A 27476-nucleotide genomic window follows, 5' to 3' on the forward strand; every position below is an offset into this window, starting at 1 on the left:
TGACACCCTCAGACAGAGGTTTTATCAGGTGGAGAAGGAGTTTCATCTATTGATAGTTGCATGTCCTCTGATGAAACACTTGTGTGTTTTTTCCATTTATTTGTTGAAGATGTGAATATTCCTGGTGACCAGCAGAGGGCGGGAAAATGACTGGAAATTTCTATGGAGTCCAAATGTGTTTCCAGCAAAGGTCTTTAACAGAGCTGCTCCAGTAGGTAACCACATGAAGAATAATGACTTTATCTCTTTTGCCTGCCTTATATTTAAAAAAATAAATAAATAAAAATAGAAAAGCAGCTCCTCTCTGTGCTTGAATAGAACAAAATATTTGAAAGTTTTCATTCTGTTTTTAGGAAGCACCACAGCACAGAGACTGCTTTGCTTAAAGCCACAAATGACCTTTTAATGGTAGCTGACAATGGTATGAGCTCAGCTCTGGTACTTCTAGACCTGAGTGCGGGATTGATGCCATAGATCATAACATTCTTTAAAACAGAGGTAGTGGGTGGGAATATCAAGGACAGCCCTTGACTGCTTCTCCTCTTATTTATTAGGCAGAAGGTTTTATGTTACTGTGAATAATTTTAAATCATCTGTGTGTAGTATGAAATATGGTGTTCCTCAGGGGTCGGTTTTAGGTCCCCCAAGTCCCATCCACTAACATGAAGGAGGTGGAGCTTATGACCTATACTGCAGCCAGTCACCAGGGGGAGCCCTACTTGCTTTGGCTTCATTTTTGAGGAGCAGTTCCGCTATCTATCTTTATACTGTCTGTCTTTTTAAATCCTGACCATCACTTCTGACATGTTCATATTCTTCTGCTTTTCACCAGAAAGAAAAGGATGAGGGAGAGACAAGCAACACCTAGTGCCCCCTGGGTAATGTAGTATAAGTGTCTTTATGAATTCACAGGAGAGGATGCGGACTGTTTCTGAGAACTCCGGGTACCAAGAGAATGAAACTAAGAAGGTTGGTATAGTGTACCAGTAGAGAGTAGCAGCACACTTAAAGCACTCAAAACTTAAATGCAAGACTACTGCTACTTACTTGTGTAGCATTAACATTGTAATTGTTTTCATATTGAATGCATTTTGTAGTAAACTTAGAACCATTATACAGGCTGTTCTTTGATAGTATTAGGATCATTTTTCTCTTTGTGTAACATTTGGTTATTTGAATGTTTGTCTCGGTTGTGTTTATGTTGTTTTACATTTTGAGTAAAACATTTATCACTGTGAACTGTGTCTTTGCATTTATTTGGGTGTTTTCTACTCAGATTATCATCAGGAAAGTATAAATTTAGTCCTCCACCTCTCATTCTGGAGAAAAATTGGGAATTGAGCAATAAACTGGCAACGCTATAACTGCTAGCATGGCTTAAATAACTGCAAAAGTGGAAAGTTCACCACGAAGCAAAGTTTTGTGTGTGTTCATTGCAAGTCTTCTTCCATTTCCAGAATAACCCACCAGTTTTGACACATGACCTCTGGCTGATCGGCCTCCTCTGAGTTTCTTAAAGCACTAACTCCTACTGAAAGAATCTTCTTTTCAGTTATAATAATACAAGGTTGTTTATTTACCAGTCACATTGATCATGTAAAAAGAAGTGAATGAAACTGAATGAAATACACATAATCACAGTGCTGATACTAAACAAAGTGAACATAAATAAGCGTTCCATCAATGGTATAGTAGTACTGTATCTGCATACATAATACAATGTAATAGACTGATCAGAGCATTCAGGTCTGATCATGGGTTTAACACAAGAATCAAATACAAGAGTTCAGCTGGGTCGCTCTACAGTCTGCAAACCTTCAGCCGAAAATTAAAAAGTTCATCCGCCCTTTTAAAATCTGCTCTGAAACACAAACGTCCCTTTTTATTGAATATCGGCAACAGACATTGGCTTCTCTGTGATGGTGAAGCAAGTAGATCAAACACACCAAAATGTTTTTGAACACTTTGAATCAAGTACATCTTTAAAAACTGGGCCCGATTAAGTCATTCATACTGGAATTTAACATTTGTTGAAGAGTTTTCCAAACAAATATTCAGTTATTACACAGAAACAATACAGCCTCACCTTGTTATGATCAAAATGTTCAATTTCCAGCTTTTGTAATGTAAACATTTCCTGAATTTATGATAATATATATGTTTGGGCTCTGAATATGAATACATCAACCTTCCTCTATCTTCCGACCAAACAAATCCTGCACAGATGAATAAATCAGAAAACATTTGAAAGCGTCAGACGTGGATTCATCTTTCATTGTCCAAAAGATGTCTCGTATCCATCTTCAAATGACATTAAACCCTCATGGAACAACAATCCCAAGGTCCTCAAATGTCTTTTCTACTCTTGATTGTAAAATATATGTTAAGGAGATTATGGAGAAACCGAGCGCTCTCATAATAAATCATCTTGGGCAGATTTCAGATACAATACTAGCATTTCTACACAACTATATTTCACAAGCACAAACTCTGTCTTGCATACAGCACAATCACTAGTACAAACTCTCGCTATCAGCTAACATCATTTAAACACTAATAATTAGCCGGACTTTCCCTTGTTCTTCTATGTGGACGCTGCTCTCCCTTCAGGCAATCTCTGCGACCAAAAGAACATAAAAAATGTGCAAAAAGAAAAGGACTGAACTTCTTTATTCTCTGCGATAATGAGTATGCCACAGTCGGCTACAGTGGAAGCTGCCCCAGGCCGTGGGCGTTGCAACCGTTGCAGCAAAGGAGAGTTAGATATGAGAGAGAGGCAGAAGACGGCAGGAAAACAGAGGACTCTGAGGAAGATCAGCTCTGTCGTGATTTGCAGGAAGAGATGCTCACAGGCTGAATAATTAACTCCGGCTGCACATGCTTCTGTCATTTATCCTTGCTCATCAGCTGAGAAGTCTTCGGTACATTTACACCCGCTAAACACATTTACAATTAAATAATGACTTCATAAGACTTTGTAAGACCTATTTCACAGGTTGCTCCAAGTTTCAACCAAAGAGTGATTGTTCCTTCTCAGATTTGATTTTTAATTAATCCTGGAGAAAAATTAATTTTGTATCATTAAAAAGCAAAAATGTGTTTTTTCATGTTCACTTGAAACACATTTCCATTATTTCTTGCTAGAGGTTAGAGGAGAGCTAGCAGCCAATTAGCTTAGCATGCAGACATTCATTCATTCATTCATTCATTCATTCATTCATCTTCTGTAACTGCTTGTCCTCTGGATGGTCGCCGGGGGGGCTGGAGCCTATAACAGCTGGTGTTCCCCACGAGAGGCGCCAGTGCTAACAAAGAGAGAGACAACCATTCACACTCACATGCACACCTATGGCAATTTAGAATCACCAAAGCATGCAGACATAAAATAGGTTAAATAAAACTACCGCTACGTCGCTCAATAATTAACAAGTTATATCTTGTTTGTGTACAAACAGGAAAATGTAGCTTTGCCCAGGCTAGCTATGTCCCCCTGTTTGCAATCTGTATGCTAAGCTAACTGTCTGCAGGCTGTAGTGTCATACAAAATGGACAAACAAGAATGTTGTCAATCTACTCATCAAACGCTCTGCAAGAAATTGAATAAACTTGTTTCCCAAAATGTCAGACTACTCCTTTAATTAGTGAACATCACTCTACATTTAACTTGTAATCAACCGGTTGGGAACAACTGGACTAATTTCTGTATAAAGTCTCATCTAACATTACCTGTTTCAAGGGTGTCTCTGTTGGTGGAGCTCAGTTGCTACAGATGGTGCAACTATCACGATAAGGCACTGTTACTACGAGTGTCTACGCTCATTAGGCCTTTCCTCACAGACACCTTGGTTGAACGTCACCTGGATACAAGACTTTAACTGTGAATAACTCAATTTCATGTGTTTTAAAGCACAATACGTCCTTGATTATAGAAAAGTGGAAGGACAGCCATTGGTCTGCATCAGATCACATAAAAAAAAAAAGAAAAAAGAAAAAAGATGTGGCAACGGTACTGAATGCAGCAGTATCAGAATATAAGGTAGACGTTGCCTGGAAGGAGCCTTTAGGATTTCTCAGCTGAGGATATGTCCTCTTCCTGCTTGGACGCTGTGTGTATGAGTAGGTGAAACTTTTTTTTATCCACACTCTTCACAAAAGTGCTCGTCCAGCCTTCTCTTGGTTTGCATAGGACATGTGATGTATGCACAACATAAACTGACTCTATGTAGGAAGTTTTCCACTCTGTCCGGAAGTGATACCTTGTGAGTTTGCAAGACACTTGCAGGGAGTATATTTGAACAGGCCTCTCACAATCACTGTCTTTATACAATTTTAAATAAGAACAAATGTACTAGTGACAATCAGAGCAAGCCCACAAGTGAACTGCAGGGTTGTCGTATGCTTGGGGAGTTTTTGTTTTGCAAGTCGTTCAGCAGCTTCTCCCCTGTGTGTCTTTTCCATGCAGTGTTCAGGAGACGGGAAGCTGCTGCTGACTGCTAATCACTCCTCCTCCTGCAGGAGGAAATGTCAGTCAAACAGCTCTGCAGCTACCGGTGAGAAGAGGATGGAAGAGGAAGAGCTGCAGCAAAAACTCTCTTCATCTCAGGGAATGGAGTCAGAGAATAACTGAGTCACCCGCACAGTAATCAGACATTGATTATTAATGTTTCAGTTCTTGACCAGGCAGGATGCTGGAGGAGTGGCTCTGATGAGAGCCGCCCCCAACGCAGCTAATGGGCCTTGTCCTTGACGATGGATGTCTCTGCATCAGTCTCGGGTGAAGCCAGGGGCGGGATATTAGCGGCCGGAGGGTGCTCCTCTTTGGGGGAGGGGCTATTCTCTGCTGGGGCAGCAATGCTCGGCTTGGCTTCGTCAGGTGTGTGCTCATTGGGGATGAGTGGAGCTGTGGTTTTCTGTGGACAGAGGACGGCATGATGAAAAGACACAAGTGGACAGAATCACTCTCTATATCTCAGAGATACAAAGATGCAGCTACAATGAATTCTGAAGGCTAATTCATGTGCCGCTCCCTGTGATTACATCCCAGACAGAGAAGAGGTGATTAAACAACGGAGAGACTTTTAGCAGCCACTGGATGAAGTTAAAGTAATGAACGAAATTAAAATGAAACAACAGCTATGCAAGACATCAAGTGGCCTAATCAAAGGACTGTGGACTGAGTGGAGCTCAGTGCTACAAGGACGTGGTTTAATTGCTTTAACATTAAATCTCTTAATAATGAATCAAAGCCCACAAAACATGTTTAGTTGTTGTTTATTAGGACTTAAAAAAAATGCGAGTGAACATGTGAGGATGTCTCAATCAGATTTGATTGAGCTTTAAAAGAAGAATTTTGAAGAATTTTGAAATCTTTCAGGTGAAAACTGAACAGTTTGATTGATAATTACTTAATGTTAAATAATTCCAAGCACATACTTTAAATTGGATAGATTTCCTGTTCTGTAGATCAGATTCTTCTTTTCTTTCTGATTATTCTCCTCTTTTGCCACCAAAGCATATTTGGCGTCACAACATGAGTTTTGTTGTCGTGTGTGTGTGATGATCTCAGAAGACCAAAAACATCTGCTCAGTAGCAAACATGATTTTATATGAGGCATGAAATCATGTAGTTACTTAATTAGACCCAAGGCAGTAAAATGACAAGAGCCTAAGAAATTACTAAAGGGAGTACAAGAGGAAACTATTATTCTACCACTTATGGATACAGCAACAGTCACTGTATTTTCCCAAAGCAATCAGGTAATCTAAAATGCTGTGAGGTAATTACGCATTAATGTCAGCATTTTTTGTTAGCATCACTGACGAAAAACGCTTCACTCTTTTGTCCAAAATATAGAAACATTTCTTTAACATCAACACACAACACATTTATATGAAAAGGTAGGCATAGCACAAATGGCTAATAAAGTCAACTGGTTCCAACTGTGTTTTATGTCTGCTTGGTATTTATTATTCTGTGCTTTGTAGCCTGGATTCACTCCAGCGTCGGTGTGTGTGGATGAGGAGGCTACAGTGTGTTCGTGTGCGCTCACCGTGGTTTGTGGCGCCGGGTTGTTAAAGGAGGCGGTAGCAGAGCATGCTCCAGAAACGTGTGAATCCTCCTGCATCAGTCCTCTTCTGTCCAAGACGCTTGAGGACGAGACAAATAAATCAGTTACCAGCTGCGTCCTGCTCGTTACTCACCAGAATGAGGTGACAGACAAATCTAAAGTCTAATCTGTCACTAACACAGAACTCATTGACAGCAGCAGGAAGAAAATCAGAGACATAAAACTTAGCACAAAAAACAGGACGGGAAAGATTTACCACAAAATCAATCAACTAGTCGTGTATGAGCGGTTACCTGGGGTACGCTGGCCCACACAGCACCTCACAGCAGTTTTTGATGATGTTCTTGTGGCTGTAAGGATTCTGGACTCTGTTCTTCCCTGACCAGGATCCTTTAATCTGAGCAAAACAAAATGTATCACAACTTCAGCGAGTGAAGCAACAAAGCTTCTCAAACAACATCTCAAACACATCCTGACTCGCCGACAGTCTCACTCAATTCTATTTCATAATGTTTTTTCCTGTGCTTATACCTTATTCAAAAGCATGGCTCCATTTTTGGACTTTACACTGACATGCTGGGGTTTGACCTACTAAAATCTATCCAGGATTCCTGGTTTAATGGGACTCAGTGCCACTGGACGCAGACAAAGTTTAAAATCACTTTGATAATTCACTGACAAATATGTGAAGTTTGGTAACTTTAAGTGATCAGATTATGGTTCCCACATCACTTGATACACATTTAAAATTTTCAGTTTGAATTATATATAAAAAAAAAATGCCATGTTGATCATTTGAATAAAGTCAGGATGAGAAGAAATCACCGTCATTTAATTTCATTTGATTTATGTGCATCTATATTTATAACGTCTCACAGTACAGTTTGCACCAACTGACCCTCCTTCTTTGTTTTAGCTGCTACAGATGTAGGTCAGCAGCCAGCACAGTACTGCATGGATCTGTGTGTCTAGCTGTGTGTGTGTGTGTGACACATTGGATAGAGCAGCTATAAAACTCAAGGTGCCTTCCCTTTTTCCGTCTTCTTCCCCTGTTTCTATCTTCCCCTTCTCCCCTCTCTCTATCCCTCCTCTCCATTTCCCCCTTCTGCTCTTCCACAGCAGTGTTTCTGGCGTCATGCCCAGCCCCTGCAGGTATCGATGCATCTATTATTAGCCCAATCACAGATATTGAAACAGCCAGGCTGACAACCATTGTTTCAACTCCTGGAGCATCATTAGACAGTAGGTGCACGCTGCAGTGCTTCATTACGGATTGAACAGGGGGGAAAAAAATAAAAATGAGGCCAGCAATCCCACAGGAAAGAAAAGGGGGGAATTATAAATTAATCATTACAACAAAGTATGAGTGTGCGCTCTTGCTTTCAGCCATCTAGAACCTCCCACCATCTCTGCCGCTGCTTCTCGTCAGAGCCTCTGCAGTCAGATCTGGCCTAACAAATCCTCCATTAAAGTATACAAGCCGTTAACGCCAGTATATACACAGACAAGTAACTCGTACACCTGCATCCTCACCATTCATCGTGTGAGTCTGTTCCTGTGTGCGGTGACTAAATAATGACTCAGTCGGCGATCAATACGCTTTTCCCCATTTAGCCACAGCAGCTGCTTTTAAAAGCAGCCAACAAGTTGAGAAAGAAGCCAACAGCTTGATTGTTAAGACTTTCACGAAGACTTTCACAGCTATTGATTCATATTTTTACGTCATTAGGCCATGTTGACCTGTCCAACTTCAGGATTCAGCATAAACTGTAGATAGGTCTAGAAATTATATATTATATAACAAATTTGACAGACTTTCGGCTATAATTTGTTCACATGCTGACTGGAGGAAGGGTTAAGGCATTGCAACCATTTTAATAATCCGTCCCCTGCCCATATACACCGATCAGACACACCATTAGAACCACCAGCGGGTGAACTAAATAACATTCATTGTCTCATTACAGTATAATTATTACAAAACCAAGCGCAGCAATGTCAACCAATGACCGACGCATAGGCACGTGGTCACTGACGTGAAAAATCATGATTCATCAGACCAGGTCACCTCCTTCCATTCCTCTGTGGTCCAATTCTGATGCTCACGTAACCATTAATTTCGCTTTCAGCATTGGACAGGGGTCAGCATGGACACCCTGACTGATCTGCAGCTGCGCACACCCATACAGAATTTGGTCCTTGTCACAGTTGCTCAAATCTTGCACCTGCCCATTCTCCCTGCTCCTAACACGTCTATTTTGAGGACTAAATGTTCACTTGCAGTATTTCGGCCACTGACCAGTGCCATGATGATGAAATAATTTGTGTTATTCATTTGACCAGCTGGTGGTAATGTTGTGGCTGATCAGCATATAAGGACCTAACTGCACTTAGAAGACAATGTGCCATGTGGCTCAGACTGCGGTAGATTTTTCATTTCATCGTGGCTGAGCTAAATCAAAACATTATGAGTTGTTTTTCCAGTCTCCATTTTCTTATTATTGGAGTTCACAACATTTTCTGCTTGCCTCCTCCAGCCTACAGTATAATAACTCTGTTTAACAAGCTACAGTTTAAAAGCCCTCTGTCCTTCGGTGCTGAACAAGGCGGTGCCGTTGTCAAGGAAACTGCTTTCTGGTCTTAGAATAGTGGTGTTTACACCTCAGCGATGTGTGTTTATCTTTCCAGCCACGTGACGCCTCGCTGCCCGATATTTACAGACAGATTCTTGAAGTTTTATCTCCATTACCAATACTTTCAGCTTAACCTTATTTAATTTTAAATAAGCGTCTTAACCTTCATCTGAACTCTTAAACGTGTGAGGATTAATGCATTTAGGATAACTGTTTATCTTTTTATATCGATCATTGACACGCAGTTATAAATGTGCGGCTTTGGTCTGAAGCGTCATATTGCCAGCTTCCACTGAAAAATATCTGCAGCCTGCTGGTTTTAGATATTGTGAACACAGCCTTAGTCACTTGATCTAAGAAAACATCATTCAAAATCCCACCAACATTTACAGTGCACTAATAACTAAAACTCCTCAGTATAATGGCTTGACCTATATGTTTAAGTAACTTTAACAAACACCATTTCCCATTAGCCATTGTTGTCCGAGGGGTCACAGCAGGACACAGCAGCATGATGGAGAGGAGTGAAAGTTTTGGACAGCGGGAATTACAACTAGAAAGCTGAAAAAAATTACTTAAAAAAAAGCTGGTGAGTTTTATGGATACGGACGAACCTGCTCTGCCGCACATTTCTCAGGAGAGCTGTAGGTTTTTCTGGCCTCAAAAAGTAATCAATACTTAACTTTGTGGAAATCACAAAAGTTTAAATTTGTGGCGTGCTGCAGTATGAACACACATCAGTCTCTCAGCAGAAGACAGTAGGATCCACCTGAGATCACTGACTGTACCAGGTCGAACACCATCAGCCTGCTGCTTTTTTGATTCAAACATGTTTTAAACATACAGTAAGATGCACTTACATCCTCGTTGGTGGTCTGGTTGAGAGAGATCAGGTAGGTGTGGAAGCCCGTCAGTCCCACCACTGACCACAGGGTGAAGAAACACACCAGCACCTCCAGCACAGTGGGCTCCAGTTAAGAAAACAGCAACAGATGTTTTGTGCCTGACTTACAGTCACTGATTAAACAGTGGACAGCAGGTGACAGCAAAATGGTGGAAAATTATGTAACGTGATTAAATCCAGTGTCAGAACAAAGAGAATAGGGACAACGAGATTTTATCATTTTATCTGCAAAACCAAAGTAAGGAGCAGCTAACATTTGCTTGAATTAAATCCTTAAACGTATTATATAATGTTAAAAGCTTCTTACATGGTAGATAAAGCAGTTTACAAAACAATTTTAATAAAACATAAAAAATAATAATTTTTCTGATTGTGTGACATGATATGCTTCAAATTTCTTGTCTGCCAGCAATGATTTAGCTGTAGCTAGCGAACATATCAGTTGACACCACTATCTCATAATGACGCATTCCCGAACAAGACTCTAGTAAAAGGACCTGTGCACTTGATGGTACATAATGTAGTGGTAAACGACTGAAGCTAGAGCTGTGAGTTCCTGGCAGTTATCCGAAAACTAAAAATAAAGAAACAGAATTGTTGTGTGGGAAATTTGTAGTATAGCTTAAATTAGAGTTGACAAAAACACTGTTTTCTCAGTTCCTTAGAGATTTTCTGATGTGTTTTTTGGTTTATGAAAGGCTAAAAATGATGCCACACTAGCTAACGGCTAAGCAGTTCAGTGAAGAAGTGTTTATTCTCCTTTTCAATTAAAATCCTGCAAACATATTTTTTATGGAATAACCTGCGGTCAGAACTTAAAAGGATATGTTCCAGGTGTTTCCTTTATGGTGCTCAAAAATCCATCATCCACTGAGCCTGTGAACAGGGAAACACAAAGAGAGAAGTTAAACATTTTTCGTCTGAAGAGGCACAGTTCTTACACGTCAACAGTAGATAACGCGCCCAGAGCTAATTATCCTGACAAGAAATAGACCTCGTGATTTCTTGTGTCTCTGTCTTCAAGCCGTCTGTGTTGAGTAAAACAAGGAAGGATGACAGAGAATTATGTCAAGCTGTTGGTCATCATGTTACTGTCCAGGAAAAGCCTGGTCTGAAATAAGCCGTAGTTTCAGCACAGGTGCAGCATGTGTTTACATTCAGACTATAAGATGCTATTGTGCTTGTGTCTCATGTAGTCCTGCCACATTCATTTATCTAAACATGTGTTATTCTTATTTAATGCAGCGCACCATTGCGTTCTCTCTGATTGGACAAACGAGTGACAAGATACTCACGCATCACCACATGGACTATGTTAAAGGTGAAGATGTAAATTGTGAGCAGGGAGAGGGACAGAGTGAACAGGTAGAAGTAGCGGTAGTTCCTCTTGCCCACACAGTTGCCCACCCATGGACAATGGTGATCAAAACGGTCTGAAAAAGAAGAAAGGGGTGAAATATAAATATGGAAAACAGCCTTCTGAGAGAGAAGACAATTTTAGATATCAAATGATTGTTAAAAATACTCCAGTTGAGTCAGTCTTTTAGTTAAAAACAGCTTTGTGAAACAGCTTCTGTAAGAGTGGAGTCTAAATATAGCGACCACTTCCTTTGCGCCTCTCGTTTTCATTTGGAGCTGAGCCAGGTGAAAGAAGGACAGGGTCAAACGGACAATGGAGGAAAACATCTTGCTTTACACTTTTCTCCGTTGCAGGCTTCGCTGCACTCCCTAGATGGAGTTTCACAATAATATACAGTAAACACTGAGGCAGAAATACAAGACTTGGAGCCGTTTGTAGATGTAAGGTCACAATGAATGGATCCTTTTCATGTTTACAACATAAAGAGCACGAACATATTTAAAACACACTGGGGGTGGAATGAAGAACTGTTTCAATGCTTCATGTTTGAAGGTCACATTCATATTATACTGTTAAGGAACTAAATCCATTGCCATATAACATAAAATGTGGTACTGCCATCCATGTTGCCCTGAAGATGAAGGCTAATGACTTGATCCTATGACTTTTCCTCTAGAACCACCGTCTTGTCAAAATTTTGCTTTGCACAGATTTCGTAGGTTTGTAACCAAACATCAATGTCAGATTTTACTTTTGCTATTTAGTGGTAATTAGCACATGTTAGCATACCAAGATGCTAAACTAAAAAGGTTAAACACTGTAGAAAGGTTACATGCTAAACACCATTGTCAACTAAGGGCTGGGACAGACCAAGCTGACAACTGGCCATGTGACCACAATACAGTCTGTGACCTTAATTTTTGTGACGATTGGCTGTTCAGCTAAGTGAACCAGTGCACGACAACAGCAATGTCAAAAGTAAAGAAAACCATTAAATTCAAAGGTTACACACAAAAGATTCTACTTGTTTTTCCATCCTTATCTAATCTGAACATACACCAATATTTTCACAACAACATGATCATCAAGAATTAACAAACTGTAAACCGACATGATTTAGGAGAGATGAGATCTATGCAATGGTTTTGTTGGTCTTATAAATAGAGACTACTGCCAAATGCTGGTATGAAGAGTTGTTTCCTTTAAGTCGGGGTATAACATATGTATCTTTATGGTGTGTTCAAGTGCAATGTTTTGGTCCATGATGTCGGTTTGGTGTGTCCAGACTTTAACAACTGGTGTTAACACAAACCACCACAAATAACAGCTACACGCTGCTACTAGCATGGCCGTAGATTTAAAACCATGTCCCCCAAATTGTACAATAATCCTCAACACTGTACATTCAATATTGGTATACTTTAACTATTACTATACTATATACTATAAAACAACTAAACTGTACATTGGTATCTCTCTATAATATAATAGTGAAATGGTCTGATGCATATTCTGTCAGAGACTTTCACCAGTTAATAGAGTATAAGGAAGAATACTGACTGAGGCATGATGCTGTGTCATGCCAGGTCTGTGTGTGTGCAGCAGGTGGACACAGATGAACCAGTGTTCACAATGACTGAGCACTTATTCCTTCTCTGAGCCTCTCCTGTCTGCTCTCATATCGCCTTGGAGGCTACGCTCCCTTTAAACACATTCCCCAATCATCAGCAGCCAATCATTGTTTTTCCCGTAGGGCTGACAGATGACACAGCGACATACACACATCACTACACACCTTCATGGTTCAAACTGCCCTCAAAGGTTCATCAAACACACAAAACTGTCCTTGTAAGGTTTTTAGTCTGCTTAGTTCAAAATTTATTTATAAAGCTTTAAATGTTTTTAAATCATTTCAAGTGAGACGTGATTAAAGCTGAAGCTCCAGTAAAAATGTCACAAAACTTCCCTCACCTTTGTTTTACTGCGAAGCAGAAATAAACCCGTCTCATTGTTCTACTTTGTAAAGGCTTTGTTAGAACAGTAGCTAACAGCAGATCAGAAGAGACTTCTTACCAACGCAGTTGTCACAGATGCTGCAGTGAGACGCTCGAGGTGGTCGGAAGATCTTGCAGGTGTAGCAGTACTTCAGCTTGACAATCTGGTTGTTGATCTGGACGTTGCGGATTCGGGGTGGGGGTCGTTGACCCGCTGGGACGTTCCCATTGGCGGCCTCTGTGGAAACAAAAAGAAAAACATGAAGCGGTGGTGGCCACAAATAAAAAGATTCTGAAATAAGTAATCCAAAGCAATTTATTGTCTTTTAGTCCTGTTACACTGGATCATACAGATCTGGACAGGAGCTCACAGTAATGTCTTCACCTGCTGGATATTTCTTAAACAAGTGAGGAATGTGAGATTTAGAGATAAGAAAAATGTAACATAAATCTGGACAAATGATCCTGGAGCATGTTGGTGAATGAAAACAAAGTAAAGTATTAATGGTAGTGGATTTATGTTCTGAGCAGTTAATATTATTTATTTGTACTACAATGCACCATGTCATGTTCTACTTAGGCTTTAACTAACCTTCCTTACAGTGAAACGAATGTATTATTATATCATATCTTTTACGTGAGACAGTTTATTTTCCTGCACAGCGGCCACCAATCATATTCAATATTCTTGTCTGTTCTGAATTTTCAGATTATGTGACACTGCATGAGCAGGGAGGCTTAAGAGTCCGTCTAATGACCACAAGGTTTCCAGCTGAAATCTCTCAGGAGAGTAACCGCTCAGGAGAAATCAGCCATTAACATGCTGCAGTGGACAGGCGCCAATGTGGAGTTAATGGAAGACAGCATGAATGCTCATTTGACTTTGTGAGGATACATTAAGATAAAGAATGCAGTATTTGTGGAAATTAAATTATCTGGACTAGAGAAAGTGTTCAGAGAAAAATTCTACATTAACTAAATTGCATATTTATCATTTTTATTGAGCCATGGATGAATACTCAGTTATGTAAAATAAAACACTGGAAAGCTTCTAAATCACAACCGTGCATAAGACACAAAAAACAGCATAAAACACTTGGCTTTATGCTCCTGCAGAATGTAGGATTAGTGGCCTTCAGGATAAACCAGTGGAGAATACATTTACGAGTCATCACTCACGGGGAATGATGCCTCTCCCTCGGGTAGCATTGCTCGATCTGCTGGTGGCATTATATATTCCAAGAGGATGCCGCTCCCTGTATTAGCATTCCCCCTCGGGACTACCACTAACAGGATGAGGGGACAGAGCGTCGAGGCTGCAGTGAAATCATCAACATGCCTGCCCTGCTCCTCCAATAGCTTTTAGCGCAGCCACAACGGCAAACAGCTCCAGTAACGTTTGGGAAAAAAACAACAAAAAAAAACGCACTGTATAACATCTACAACTGTAGGAAGAAAGTTGATAAATAAAGTGCTTCATTTAAGCTGCCACAACATGGTCAGGTGACCTATTTCTATTTTAGCATTAAAGTTGGGAGTATCTTGCTATTTTGAGAGTTGTGTTAAGTGGAATGTAAAAAATGAAACCCAAAAAAGGAGTAGTCAGTCGGTGAAAGGTTTGGGAGGCTACAAGCCAAACACAGTCAAGGAAAATATAAAATGAAAGTAATACTAAAGATATGATGTTTTTTTTGTTATATATATATATATATATATATATATGTGTATATGCATGTGGAACCAAGACCTACATGGACATGGAGGGGATGTGGGGTGAGGCTGACATATTGGGAAATATGTTTGATATCACTCTCAACAGTGTGTTACATATGAAGCTGCCATTAACTACCAGGATAGTGTGAGTCTGTCTAATGTCAGAACTACAAAGTCATATGTACTGGCACCTCTAAACCTACAGCAGTCGTCGCTGTTTGAACAGGCCAAACACTATACATATACGGGGAAGAAGCCTTCTACATTTTAAACTGTATATTTACAACACATCTTAATTCAGAGACTGAGCTCATCATATTCAAATCCATAGGCCTTTTAATGTTTATGTTCATTACTGATGGAATAAGGCTACCTTCCAAAATATCTATAAGTTAGTCCATTTATGAAATGCCTTGATAACAGGCTTAGGTAACAGGTAATTTGTTGATAAATGAGCTGGATCACAGGTTGTGGAGCAAATGCTGTCCACATTTTACTTGTAGGATGATAAATAGTGCTAGAACTACAACTAAGACATAACATTTTAAATGTTTGTTTGTTTATTTTTTGCCTTTTTATAGGCTAAACTAATTTATTTCTTAGTCCATAATGTTTGCCTTAAAGTTCCTCAGAGAGTCCAAAAACCTCAGAAGAGTGTTTACAATCACATTAGATAAAGGAAAGCAGCGCATCACCACGTCTGAAAAAGCTGGAAACAGGGAATGACTGGCATTTTTGCCTAAAAGATCAGTCAGCAATTAATGGATTATATAAATAGTCATTTCCTGTCAGTCAATCAATTGACTACCTGACTAATTGCTTCAGTTCTAGGTGCAGGCCTAATCAAAATGATAATGTCTAATTTCCTCATGTGGACTACATGCAGAAGTAGTCCATTCTCCATCAGGGTCACTGAGGTTAAAGACGGTTCGACCACTGAGCCATCGTCAGCCAGAGAGCAGAATGAGTCACGGTCGTAATGAGAGCAACGCTGGCTGCCAGCTAACCCATCCTCAGAGGCCCAAGTGCCTCAGCCTTCCTTTTACAGCCCTCCTCTGTGATGAGCAGAGACCAGTCTCCTCCCATGGAGTGTGACAGCACGCGTGCTGGCTGAAGGACACTGTGAATCTTTAACAAAGACACAGAGCACTGAACCACCACACAGACACACAGAGCGGAGGTAAAGGCGAGGTGGTACGCTGCAGTTATATTGCAGTAATAATGCAATAATGCACAAGACAACAAACAACAACAGGTCTTATTTAGTTTTGTTTACGGAAGTGCTGCCATTCCTAACAGACAGATGGTTCTGAGACAAACAGAGTGCTTGTAATGAAAGTTTGTTTAGACTGAGCTCTATATCCACAGATGAGCACGCCCTACCTTTAACAACATAAAGCATAACAAACATGAATAAACCAACAGGTCTGAGGCTGTCCGCGTGCTGCTTAGCTGACATAGTACTGAAATATTTATGCCTCCAAAATACTTTCACTTGAGCTACTTCCACCTAATTTGCTGTCCACATCTCTGGATGTCATTTTATACAGACAGGGTTGTATGCAACACACTAGATGACAATGGTGCAACAGTGCATGAGCTCTAATAACAATTTGTCCTACCACTAACTTAGCATTCAAATAGAGATAAGAGATCTGCACCTGGGATATCAGCACTGATTGCGTATAATAGCTCTGCACACTTCAAGGACAGGTACTTGACTGGCGCACTAGACAAGGTGAGGCTACTACAAAACCTGCAGAAACCTGCACTGACTCTCAGGTGATACATGAATGAGGAGGCTTCTGGGGCAACTTTACTCTTTTTCTACGATTATCTGTGATTTCCATTAATATGAAAGTGATCATTAAAAACTCTTTCACTTAAAAATGCTAACAGGTATACTTCAGAGTCATGCCACTGTATATTTCAAAGGACTCTAAAGACAGAAATAAGTAATGCAAAATTACAAAGATGTATTTATATATATTTAACAGTAAGTCACTTTTTAGCCACGTAAGGAACACACAAATAACCTCTCAATACTAGACTGACTTATCACCATAAAATGCTGAAAACCTGTTTGCACATTTAGCATGTATGGGTCAACATTATTATCCATCTGATGAATGTAGGTCAAATATTCACTCTTCTTGTGGCTCCAAGGTTTGATTTTAATCAACTCCCGTGGGGAATATCTGCCTCTTTAGCTGCTAAATGCACCACAGCAAGTCACTAACTGCATCTGTCTGATGTCTGTTTGGTAATGTGCAGCTTTTTGCTGGGACCAGCTGGCTGCTGCGACAAAAAACCTCCAGCGCAATTGGCAACAACAAACCAAACATTAAAACTGCAGGAAAGAAATCTAAAACCGAGTTGAAATTCAATTCTGTAAATTAGTAATTTAACACAATCCGAATATTACATGATGATAACCAACATGTGAACATCCAAAGTTTTCACTGATTATGTGTTCGTCTGTCTTTTACTGGCTCCTTTGGAAACAGGTTATGTCACAGAATTTTGCGCAACAATCAGGACGAGTAACATTTCAATCTGATTGTGCTGACGTTCACAGTAAATAAAATCTGATAAAACAACTCTCACGCATGTCCAGATGAAGCAGATTAACAAAACTTTGAGGTGTAAAACTTTTCACATACTGTATAAATAAGACGCATTTTTATTATTCCTTTTATTAAGGAATTAAGGTTTATTGTGGAGAAAATGAATGCCCTCCTCTGATACTATGTACAAATGTTTCTAAAAGTATCTGTAAACCATTCCTGCAGCTCACCGATTTCCATCTCAATGAATGTGGCCTCCTCCGGGAGGGCCCGTGGCAGCACCCCGGGGTCACTGAAGCTGGTCCTCAGCAGCATGGCTATGACGAAGAGGAAGAGAAGGATAGCAAAGACTGGGATGGCAGGAGACAGATGGACAGCCAGGTATGGACATCTGTAGAAAAAGAAAGATAAGTTAAAATGTGGTTTAAGTTTATATCAGTAAGATGAAGAAACTAGGTTTTCCTTATTCTGTAAAGCCGTCAATGGACAAAGATCAATAATTAAAAGATTCATTAATAGCACCATTTATCATTAGTTGCTGCCCTGTAGATTTTTGAATTCAGCAACACAGTGACAATCGTAGACAACCTTAAAAATGTACGGATACACCAAAAACTGACAGCAAAGAACTACCAACAACAAAGGCAGACTGTGGCTGGACCAAAAGTTGCGCCAACAAAAACACTACAGCCAGTGGCCAACTAGCACCTACATTCTGCGACTGGATGACGAGAAAATTAGCTGGGAGGCTAGAAAGCTACGAAAAGCTACAAACTGTCGTACAGAGCTGGGCTCCCCTGAATCACACTGATCAACTGGTCTACAGGTTATTAATTCTAGATGATCATGTTGTTGATGAAAATGTTCATATCCAAATGTAAAATTAGCTTTGTTTTCTTTCATCACCTCCATTTTTCTCCTAGCTACTGGCTCCCTAAGCTGAACAGCCAATCAGAGAGAGCTTTCAGACCGACTTGTTCCACCATCGATTCAACATGCTGAAAATGGTGTAAAGCCACCAACAGGTGGTGGACCCACTGCCACACAAGCCCACAAACAGCCTGACTGTAGCCAACAGCCCATGTGTCGCGGCCTTAACAGAAACAAGAAAGCCCTCTCAGAAAGAGCATGTGTGTAGAGGGCTTGACATGACGGTACCATACAAGTTCTGAACTGCTGTTCTGACCAGAAGGTCACGAACCGAGAGAACTGTCCTTTCTGTGGACCGTGCCGAAGTCATGGCCATGAATAAACAACACCACCTTACGCCGTATGGACAAGCGAAACATTTGCATAGCTCCATTTGCCAGGCCATTGAGATTAGAGCCAGCAGGGCTTCTCCAAAAAGGCCTGCTGGCTCAGTGCGATAACAGATGTGAGCTGCAGAGCAAAGTGCTGTGACAGAAGAGAGCAGCGGCAGCAGCAACAAAGGCTTCCACATGCTGTTTATTAATAGTTAAACTGTGTGGCCTCATCTCCCTCCCATGAGGGTGAGATCATATATTCATAATGCAAGACTAATGTTGCACTACAGGATTGTCAAGGGCCGGACCGTTTCCTGAACAACACAAACACCTGTCCTCCATGTCAGAGCATAACACCAGCCACACAAAATCATCAGGATACATTATATTTACACAATATTCTCTTTTTGTTCAAGTAAATTATACATATTCAGAACAAGCAGAGGCGAGAGAGTTTGTCAATAGAAAACTATACTGAAAATACTGAAGGTATTTTATATGTTAATAAGGAATTTATCTTATTCTTCAACAAGATTAAAAATACAATGTGCTTGAAACCACAACTAATGTATGATAATACTTTTAATGCTATGTGACAGGTTCTGGTTTAAACACTTGCATTTTCACCACTGTGGCTGCTCTTCAATGCTAAAGCCAACAACAACAGAATATCTGTGGACTGTCATTAGGACAAAATACATGATCTCAGTGTCTACTCATCTACTACAGCGTTAACTATAGTTCTGCTTTGTCTTGTCTGGGTGTTATTGTCATTCCCACCACGCTCACGCAGCTGAAAGGAAGTTTAAAAAAGGAAAGGGATGTAGCTGAAAATAAAACTGACTGTGAGCACAAGATGGCAAAGAACAAAGTCCACCTGTTCAGTTGCCGTATGTAGATAAAGCAGGTACGTCAACATACCTGAGCACTGACAACACCACACCTACTGGACTAGTCTGAGCAGTTTTCCTGCATTGTCTTTTTTTACACTAATGGAAACAGGGGACAGAGTTCAAATCAATAGAGATTTCCACTGGTGCAGGCCTGAGAGACGTATTTTAGTCCCATTTGTTAGTGCAGAGGCAGCAGAGAGCAGGATTCAGGCTGAGGGGCTGCAGCCTGACGACGAAGTGTAATTCCCGCACTGATGACTGGTGGGTATCTGAAGCACACTCTATCATTACTTCCCATCAAGCCCCCCCATGTCCTTCCTGGACGTGACCGTTTCCACTGTTGCTGGGGAGCAGGGCGGTCCTGGAGCAGTGACGCTGTGTGTTCATCACTCATCAAAGAAGCAGCAGGAAAACTGGATTTAATCATATCCTGTGTCCGTGAGGGGAAAATGTTTTCATCAGCAAGGCCATCGATCAGACCACCAAATGACACTCACATACCACTTACACACTCCTCCTCTAACTTGCTCAGCCTTCTGTCTTTTTATCTGCCAACTACCACCTAAAAGCTAACAAGTGCTGCTTTCAAAGAAAACGTGTCAGATTATGATTACGATAAGAAAAGTGCCAGGCAAATGTTGGTGTCTAGAAGCTATAGAGGTTAACAATGTAGCAAGCAATGTAGCAAGCTAACCAGCTAATTTCCACTTTTGAAGTTGTGAATACCACAAGGCGGCGGCAATCATATGGGTTCTTCTTGTGAACAAAGTAGACACATCGCCTTTTGAAGTCACCATAATAACAATTTATAGGTGGTTTGTGTGAAAGTATGGAAACAAGAGTTTGTGGTTGTGCTTGAGAATTGAGTTATTCTAAGAGCTTTAAATTAACTATCAGGCTGGTTTTGTTGCCTTTGGAGCCAGGAGAGCTCTTTCCAACAGTTACTAGTCTTTATGCCAAGCTAAGCTAACCTGCTGCTGGCCATAGCTATACATTTACTGAAAATCAATTCTCTCCCGATAACTTTCAGCAAAAAAACAAATGTTGATCAAAATGCTGAACCGTTCCTTTAACACATTATAATACCTTCTATAATAAATCACTGGCAGAGGCGGATGGTAATGATTCTTCCATCAATGACTATTTGCAGCTGGCACAACGGATCAACACTGATGCACTCATCAAACTGGGAAAAATCTTGATAACTGGACAGCATTGCTGTTCCCTTTCTAATTTGTATTTCCGACACTGCAGGTAGCGGAAGCCCGTTACTGTGGCCCCATCTTCATTCTTGTGATTTTTATGGTTCAGTCTGCCATCAAATGCATATTGCCAAATTGTTTTGTTAATTTAATGTGGCCCCATCAGCAAATTATTAAAGAGTGGAGGTGAAGTTTTCTGTATTTAGCAGACAGCTTGTTGGTTGTTGTTAGCTGATAAACCTACTGGTCAGAAACAACTATAATAAGATGAAGCAGATCAAATTATTATATAAGAGATAGAGATTAGCTACCTACTGCTACTCCTACATGAACACATTGGGTGGGCATTAGATTTTAGTGTACATCTACTTATAGCCTCTGATTCAGAGGATTTTGTCTCTTAAGTCGGGATGACATGAGCTCAGACACGAGAAGCTTCTAAAGAAACAATATCACAGAATTAAAATCACTTCAGCACCTTAACATCCAATAAAACCTGTGAACCCAGGATGAATAAATTGCTAAGTCATGCATGGTGACTCATGACATTTAACCGCTGTTGGACATCTCAAGTCCTTCGTTTTATTAATACTTAACAGTTGTAAGCTGCGGCAGTCCTGCATAAATCACACTACACATAAATCAACAGTGGGCCTCTGTCACACAAACATCTGTAGGCTGTGACTGTTTCTAGGGCACTGCTGTTAAAAAAAACAAAAGCTCACAAACTCTGCTTGCCCTCACTCCTTTTCAGGATACAGACAGAAAACGACACAATATCTTTGTAAAAGCTCTCAAATGTTTCTCTTCCATTTGTGCTACATTTGAACCACAGAGCATAATTGTGGATAAATAAATGACAATCTTTGAACCATCAGACAGATCATTCAACATTTACTGATTATTATCATTATCTGAAGACATCTGGTGCTTGTTTTACCATCTGGAGGAAAAAATTGTCAGTTTTACCCACATTTATTTAGAATGAATTATATACATCATTGCTCTGATGTGATCTGTGCTCCTGAGTTTATAATATGATGTTCGGTTTAAATCTGCCTGCGTCATTATGCAACATTTAAATACAATATGAGAGAGATGAAACGTTAGAGCCGGGGTCATGGACCTTTCCCTAGGATTAAACAAGGATCACAGCTGTTGCGTCAGAGACTATTTCATAAGTGAAATGAAGACTATCTGAATATTTACATTCAACCACAAAAAAATACTGCGCGACTGAAGAGCCATTCATCTCAACAACATTTCTCCTAGAAGAGCATCTCTTTAAAACCAGACAAAGCAAACATATGGATGTTCCCTTTTTGTATGAAAGCGGATGTGGGTAAAATTTATCAATTCATCCTTCACAGAAAAGCAGCACTCTCCTCCTGGCAGGGAAACTTCCAGAGAACAAAGCCTGTGGATCACTGTTACTGTAAATGGAGCAAGCAGTCTGAACAGGTTATAAATCATGTTATTGCTCATTTGGCCTCCGCAGGAAGCTGCATTCTGATTGGTAAAGAGGGAGGCAGGGTGGTGTTAGATGCTGAGAGAGGCTCAGAGGTTGGTTACAAGATCTCCTCTACACTGCAGCCACTTGCTCTGCAGGCTCAGCTGTGCCCTTCTACCACTCCTTTATTTCTTCTTCACATTTTATGGAAACGACATGAGGACAACTGAGCACCACAAGCACATGAATGGAAAAAGATACGACGCACACAAATTTTCATTACATGCACATATGCTTCTCTAGTCTTGTAGCTGAGTGTCCTGCGGTGAGACAGGCAGATGACACACTGCCCTTGTGTTCCAGTTTCTTGTTCTTTCAGCCAAGCTCAATAGGTGGCTACCCGCATGCACATACTGTATGTATGCACGTATGCACAACACATATACACACACATCCAAGACAAACCAAATCGGTGAACATCCAACTGTGAGGAAGCTTTCTGCAGATACTGTATATAAATGCCAATGCCTGTGAACATCACGTGTAAGCGCTGTTTAAAAGCAAGCAGTTTAACACATATGCAAAACACCCATTTTAAAAGCATCATATTAGACACAAAACCAATGGGTAAAGACGTGCAGTCTTAAGGAATAAAACAGGCTGGGCCTATGTCTTCGGTGACTAATTTGTTTACTTGTTCCTAATGAGTCTTTCCATTTGTGTAGTCGGCCGCTCATTTCCGCAATTTAAGACAAATTAAAGTAGAGAGAGGTCTCCCCACACGGGTGCCGATGGCTGGTGATAAAAAGTGAGATGTCTGCTCGGGCTGGTGTTGGATATGAGCCAGCCGGCGCCAGGACACTGCCCTCACTGTTCTCCCATCGATGCCACAGTGCAGCATGCAGCTCAGCCTCAAGCCCACATGTGAGGAACAAATCCTCAAGAGCTTTGATTCTTAAACCTAGATATTATTGACGCAGTGTCATGCAGTAGACTGCAGGAGACGACACTATTTTTAATCAACACCAAGCCTTTTACAAGTTCGCTAAATTATTGTTTGGTAATGATTTTGTAAACTGCAATGATTTATAATTTATCAATTTGTTGACGGAAATTAATGATCTACTAATTTCTTAGTGAATGCTTTGCTCTGTTTCTTGATAGTTACACACTCAGCACGTACTGCCTTTAGGCTAAATGCAATCATTGGCGTGCTAACACAACCACATCTCGATATTACCACGCTGATATTAAGCAGATATAATGTTTATCATGTTCAGAATCTTAGAGTGTGTACATGCTAACATTTCAAAAGACAACTGAGGCTGTCAGATCAGGAATGATATTAGTTTTGCAAGTCAAACTCACCAAGACATGGCAAGCACCAGACGTAGATACATATACGATTTAAACTTCTGTCAGAGTAAGCCTTCTGCAGAAACACTTCAATGCATTCAGAAACTCCTGCTTTAAACTGAAATACTGGACAATGATCCTCAGGAAATATACATTATACTAAGAGGGACATGAATGTGTCAACAGCTGTTAACATATTTACTCCTGGACAAATGATAGATCAGCATGGAGCTACACTGCTATCATGGCTAAAAAGACTAAATATTCATTATTTCTACTCAACTGTGAAAATGTGTTGCTTTTTTGGTGCCTTCAAGGCTGTGTTGGCTGTCAGTGAACATCTGTGACCTTAGTTTTTGTGATGTGTCCCGCATCATTGTCACTAGTCTGACCCCTTTCAGAGGCTTTGTAGCCGTTTCAGTAAGTTGAATAAGCAATAGAGCGTGCCGGTCAGACAGATCTCTCTGATTGGCTGATCAGCCTAGCAAATCAATGCATGAGAAGAGAAATGGACGTGACGTATGTAAACAAAACGTTCAAAGTGCACAGAGAAGGCTCTTCTTTTTTTGCGTCTCGTTTTACGACATGACTATCTAGAATTACTTAACTGTAGACCAACTGATCAGCATGGTTCAGGAGAGCCTAGCTCTCTACGATGGTTTAGATCGTCCTTGCTTCCTAGCCTCCCAGCTAACAGCGATTTTCCAGTTTCCCCATTTGAATGACAAATACAGACTACTGCTATCTGCTGATATAAAGAGTTAATTCCTTTCACGCAGGTGGAGAACGTATGTTCCAGCTGGCCCTTGACTGTAGTCTTTGCAGAATACTCAAGTGCTACTTTTTGGTCCAGACACAGGAAGCTACATCAAAATTGTCCTTCGTTGTCAGTGTTTCTTTGGCGCTGATTTGGTGTGTCTCCTACATTGGATGCTCTGGGAAATTACCTCGGACATTTTTCTCCACTTTTTGTAAAGATTATTAAATGCTCAGATACAAGGTTGATCAATTAATTGTTATAGTTGTAGTCCTAATACTAGATGAAGCTATGCTTTTATACAAAACTAAAAACCCTGGAAATACTATTTTAATGCTTCTATTAAACATATTATCAAATGGGCAGTATGTGAACGCAGAGAGCACATAGCCTTTCTGCAGAAGGCTTTTATTCTGACAGAGCTTTAAATCAGATATGTATCTACTAGCCATGTAATGGCAAATTTCACAATTACCCCCCTGTTGCCTGGGCCTCATCTCAACTTCAATATCACCCCCCCCCCACACACACACACACACACACACACACACGCGAGATAATTATGTTCTGCTGTAATATGAACGTAGCAAGCTAACGACCCTCCAGCCGTTAGTCGCCATAATGCCTCCTCTGAGCTCTGGATATTTCAGTGTGAGTAGTATCATCTCTCTCTCCCTATGCCGCGAGCCGGACAACAGCTCCTTCTGTCCAGACTCAAAGAAAAGCAGGAGGTCATTAACGTGCAGTGCAGATAGAGATAGGAAGGGCCTGGCACTATGCAAGAGCAGCTACTCCTCTCCTCCGCTATGCTCCAAATCCATATGGCCTGGTAGCTGCATACACGCCCAGAGTCAAGAGGGGTTACTGTGTTAACACTGCAGGATTTTCTGCTAAATCATTGTGGTCTGATTTGTCACTTGAAAACTGGCAAGAGAATCAGGAAGAAAGCGCAACAAAAACACAAGCTGAAAGCAAGACTGCGTTATGAGCTCATTCAAACTCATGTTCTTCATTTTACACTCGTCTGTATCTGGGTTCACATGCTGCATCTGAGCAGCTCAGTGGTATTTGTGGGGATAATGAGTCCACTGGGTTGAGTGGAGGAGTAGTGGATTGAGACAGAACTGCTGAGACAACAACAAAAAAAGCTTTCCTTTCTTAAACCTGACACAAAGCTGGACAGCTAGGGACATTAAATATTAAACCCCCTCAGTATGTGGTCAGTCATAAACCATTTCTCTGTCAGGAAGTGAAACATAATAAACAAAACATGGATCCACAGATAATAGACGGACATTCTTGTTTGTTATGGGATGTTACACATCAACTTAGACTACACAAGAGAACAATGATCCAGTTCTATTTTAGAATTCAGCAAAAATCCAATTAACCTTTAAAATTACAGTCCACACATCTAAATGACTGAAATGAGACTAAAAGGGGGAGCAACCTTTGGCATTAGTGATTTATCACTTCAGGAATTTTCCATGTGATAATATCAAATATTTGCAGGCTTCAGACTGCAGCCTTTCCTCGGTGATGTTAAGCAGGGCAATAACCAGAATATATCTGAGTGTTAAGTGAGATATTAAGATAAAACAGGACTCACCTTGAGTTCCGGTAAAGTACACACCGCATTTCTCGCTGCTAATTGGGAAAATAATTTCCAGATCAATCGATATGGAGCGTGTGTGTGTGTGTGTGGGTGGGTGGATGTGTGTGTTGGGGGGCTAATGTTTTGTCACAGAAAATTAAAGAATGTAGGTATATCTGAGAATTTGGATGAGATTTAAAAAAAATAAAAATCATCTACTATAAAAAAAACAAACAAAAAAAACAGAGGTAGATTGAGTTTCTATTGATTAATCGATTAGTCCTTGAAGCTTCAGAGTTGGTAAATGTTGGATAAGGTTACTCACTGGACATATAGCCAGCAACTATAGATATACTCTGGATTTCTGGATCAGGAAGAATCATAAGAGCCGTAAAGTGAGTTATAAAGACTTGGAGGAGCTGATGATCATTTCATAAACTCATTAGGAGTCAGAATGAAGAAGAACGACTTACTCGAAAGCGAAGAAGAGGGAGCAGGTCCCGATGATGAGGAACAGGGTCAGGTAGAAGACTCCTTTCTGCCGGGCCATCATCACCCGTCCGTCGCAGCAGAAAGTGTTTTTACCCGGCAACTTCTCCCATTTTCGCACCTTTCGTGTGATCATCACCGCCGACATGGTGTACTCTTTTCAGATGCTAGTCTTCTTTGGGTTACTGTAAATTGTTATGCTGCAAATCGATTCAGACAATAACCTGATGGGGCTGGAGAGGATATGCACTCATGCAGTCATTTTTTTTAAAACACTAGGCTACTGTGTCAAAATCAGACGACTTACTCAAAGGTTTCTGCACAAAGACACGAGTGGGAAGCATTTTCTTTTCATTTAAGTGTCGCAGTCACATCATCAACGTTTCCTAGTCCATATTATTTCCCGTCTCTACTGCAGCATGTCATTCCCACACTGAGGCGCCGTGTGCTGCTCAGACAAACAATCTCGATCCCTTCACGGTCCCGTCGCTCCTGGAAATCATCAGAAATTCACCCAAATGCTTGAGGCAGATGTTTCCCACCAGAAGCTTGAAAATCCAAACGTGGATGTAGCATCGGGAGAGCGGACCTTGACCAGTTGACATTCATATCATCTCGATAAATGATAAATGATCGAGCTGCTGCGTGTTCACAGATAGTGGACTATTGCCATGCTGCCAGACATGGTCAAATAGTCCACGTTTAAATGCAAAAAAAAATTAAAAATCCTTTGAAAAATTAGAAATAGACGCCGCTGTGATCGGGAATATGTAAAGCTGTTTGGTGTGCTTTTTCCCCGCAGGATACCAGCTCTCCGTTTTAGTCAATGGCAGCAGGAAACACGCCTAGATTGAAATGTCTAATCTTAAAGGGGCAGGACAGGTGAAATGAAAAGGAACAAAGGACACAGACGCAGCTCCAGTTTGGATCACATTAGTATGTCAAATTGCTCGCCCGTCGTTTTGCCCGAGGGAGGAGACGGTGCAGAAGTGTAGGGCCCACCAGTGTAGTTAATTAGACACCAGATGCATTAATCCCACAAGTGCAGCTGCATGTGTAGTTTACAGGCTCCAGAGAGCAGAGGTAAACACTCCAGAGGTCAGTAAAGTCTGTATCATGCTTCGGTCTTAAGCTTGGCACTATGTTTGTGTTTCATTTTATCTGCAGTGTTCTGCTTCGTCTTTATCATGTATTACTACTACATCTGTTTTTTCATTATTTTGAGATACTAAGTCATGATTTTGAGACAGCT

At 40.6% G+C, this 27476-nt stretch overlaps 1 protein-coding gene across 1 annotated transcript; it reads right to left on the minus strand.

Annotated features, from left to right (window-relative positions):
- Window positions 1-1555: 1555 nt before the first annotated feature.
- Window positions 1556-27395, minus strand: zdhhc9 (zDHHC palmitoyltransferase 9). The gene is made up of 10 exons (XM_084549921.1): window positions 26532-27395; window positions 26209-26424; window positions 17470-17630; window positions 13039-13197; window positions 10901-11038; window positions 10433-10481; window positions 9562-9664; window positions 6362-6465; window positions 6051-6147; window positions 1556-4910 (listed from the first exon to the last, which is right to left on the minus strand). Exons 2-10 carry the CDS (start codon window positions 26370-26372, stop codon window positions 4728-4730), a joined length of 1158 nt encoding a protein of 385 aa, XP_084406047.1. The 5' UTR covers window positions 26373-26424; window positions 26532-27395; the 3' UTR covers window positions 1556-4727.
- Between the last annotated feature and the right edge of the window lie 81 nt (window positions 27396-27476).

The sequence above is a fragment of the Chelon labrosus genome (genome assembly GCF_963514085.1).
Source record: "Chelon labrosus genome assembly, chromosome: 8".
NCBI lineage: Eukaryota > Metazoa > Chordata > Actinopteri > Mugiliformes > Mugilidae > Chelon > Chelon labrosus.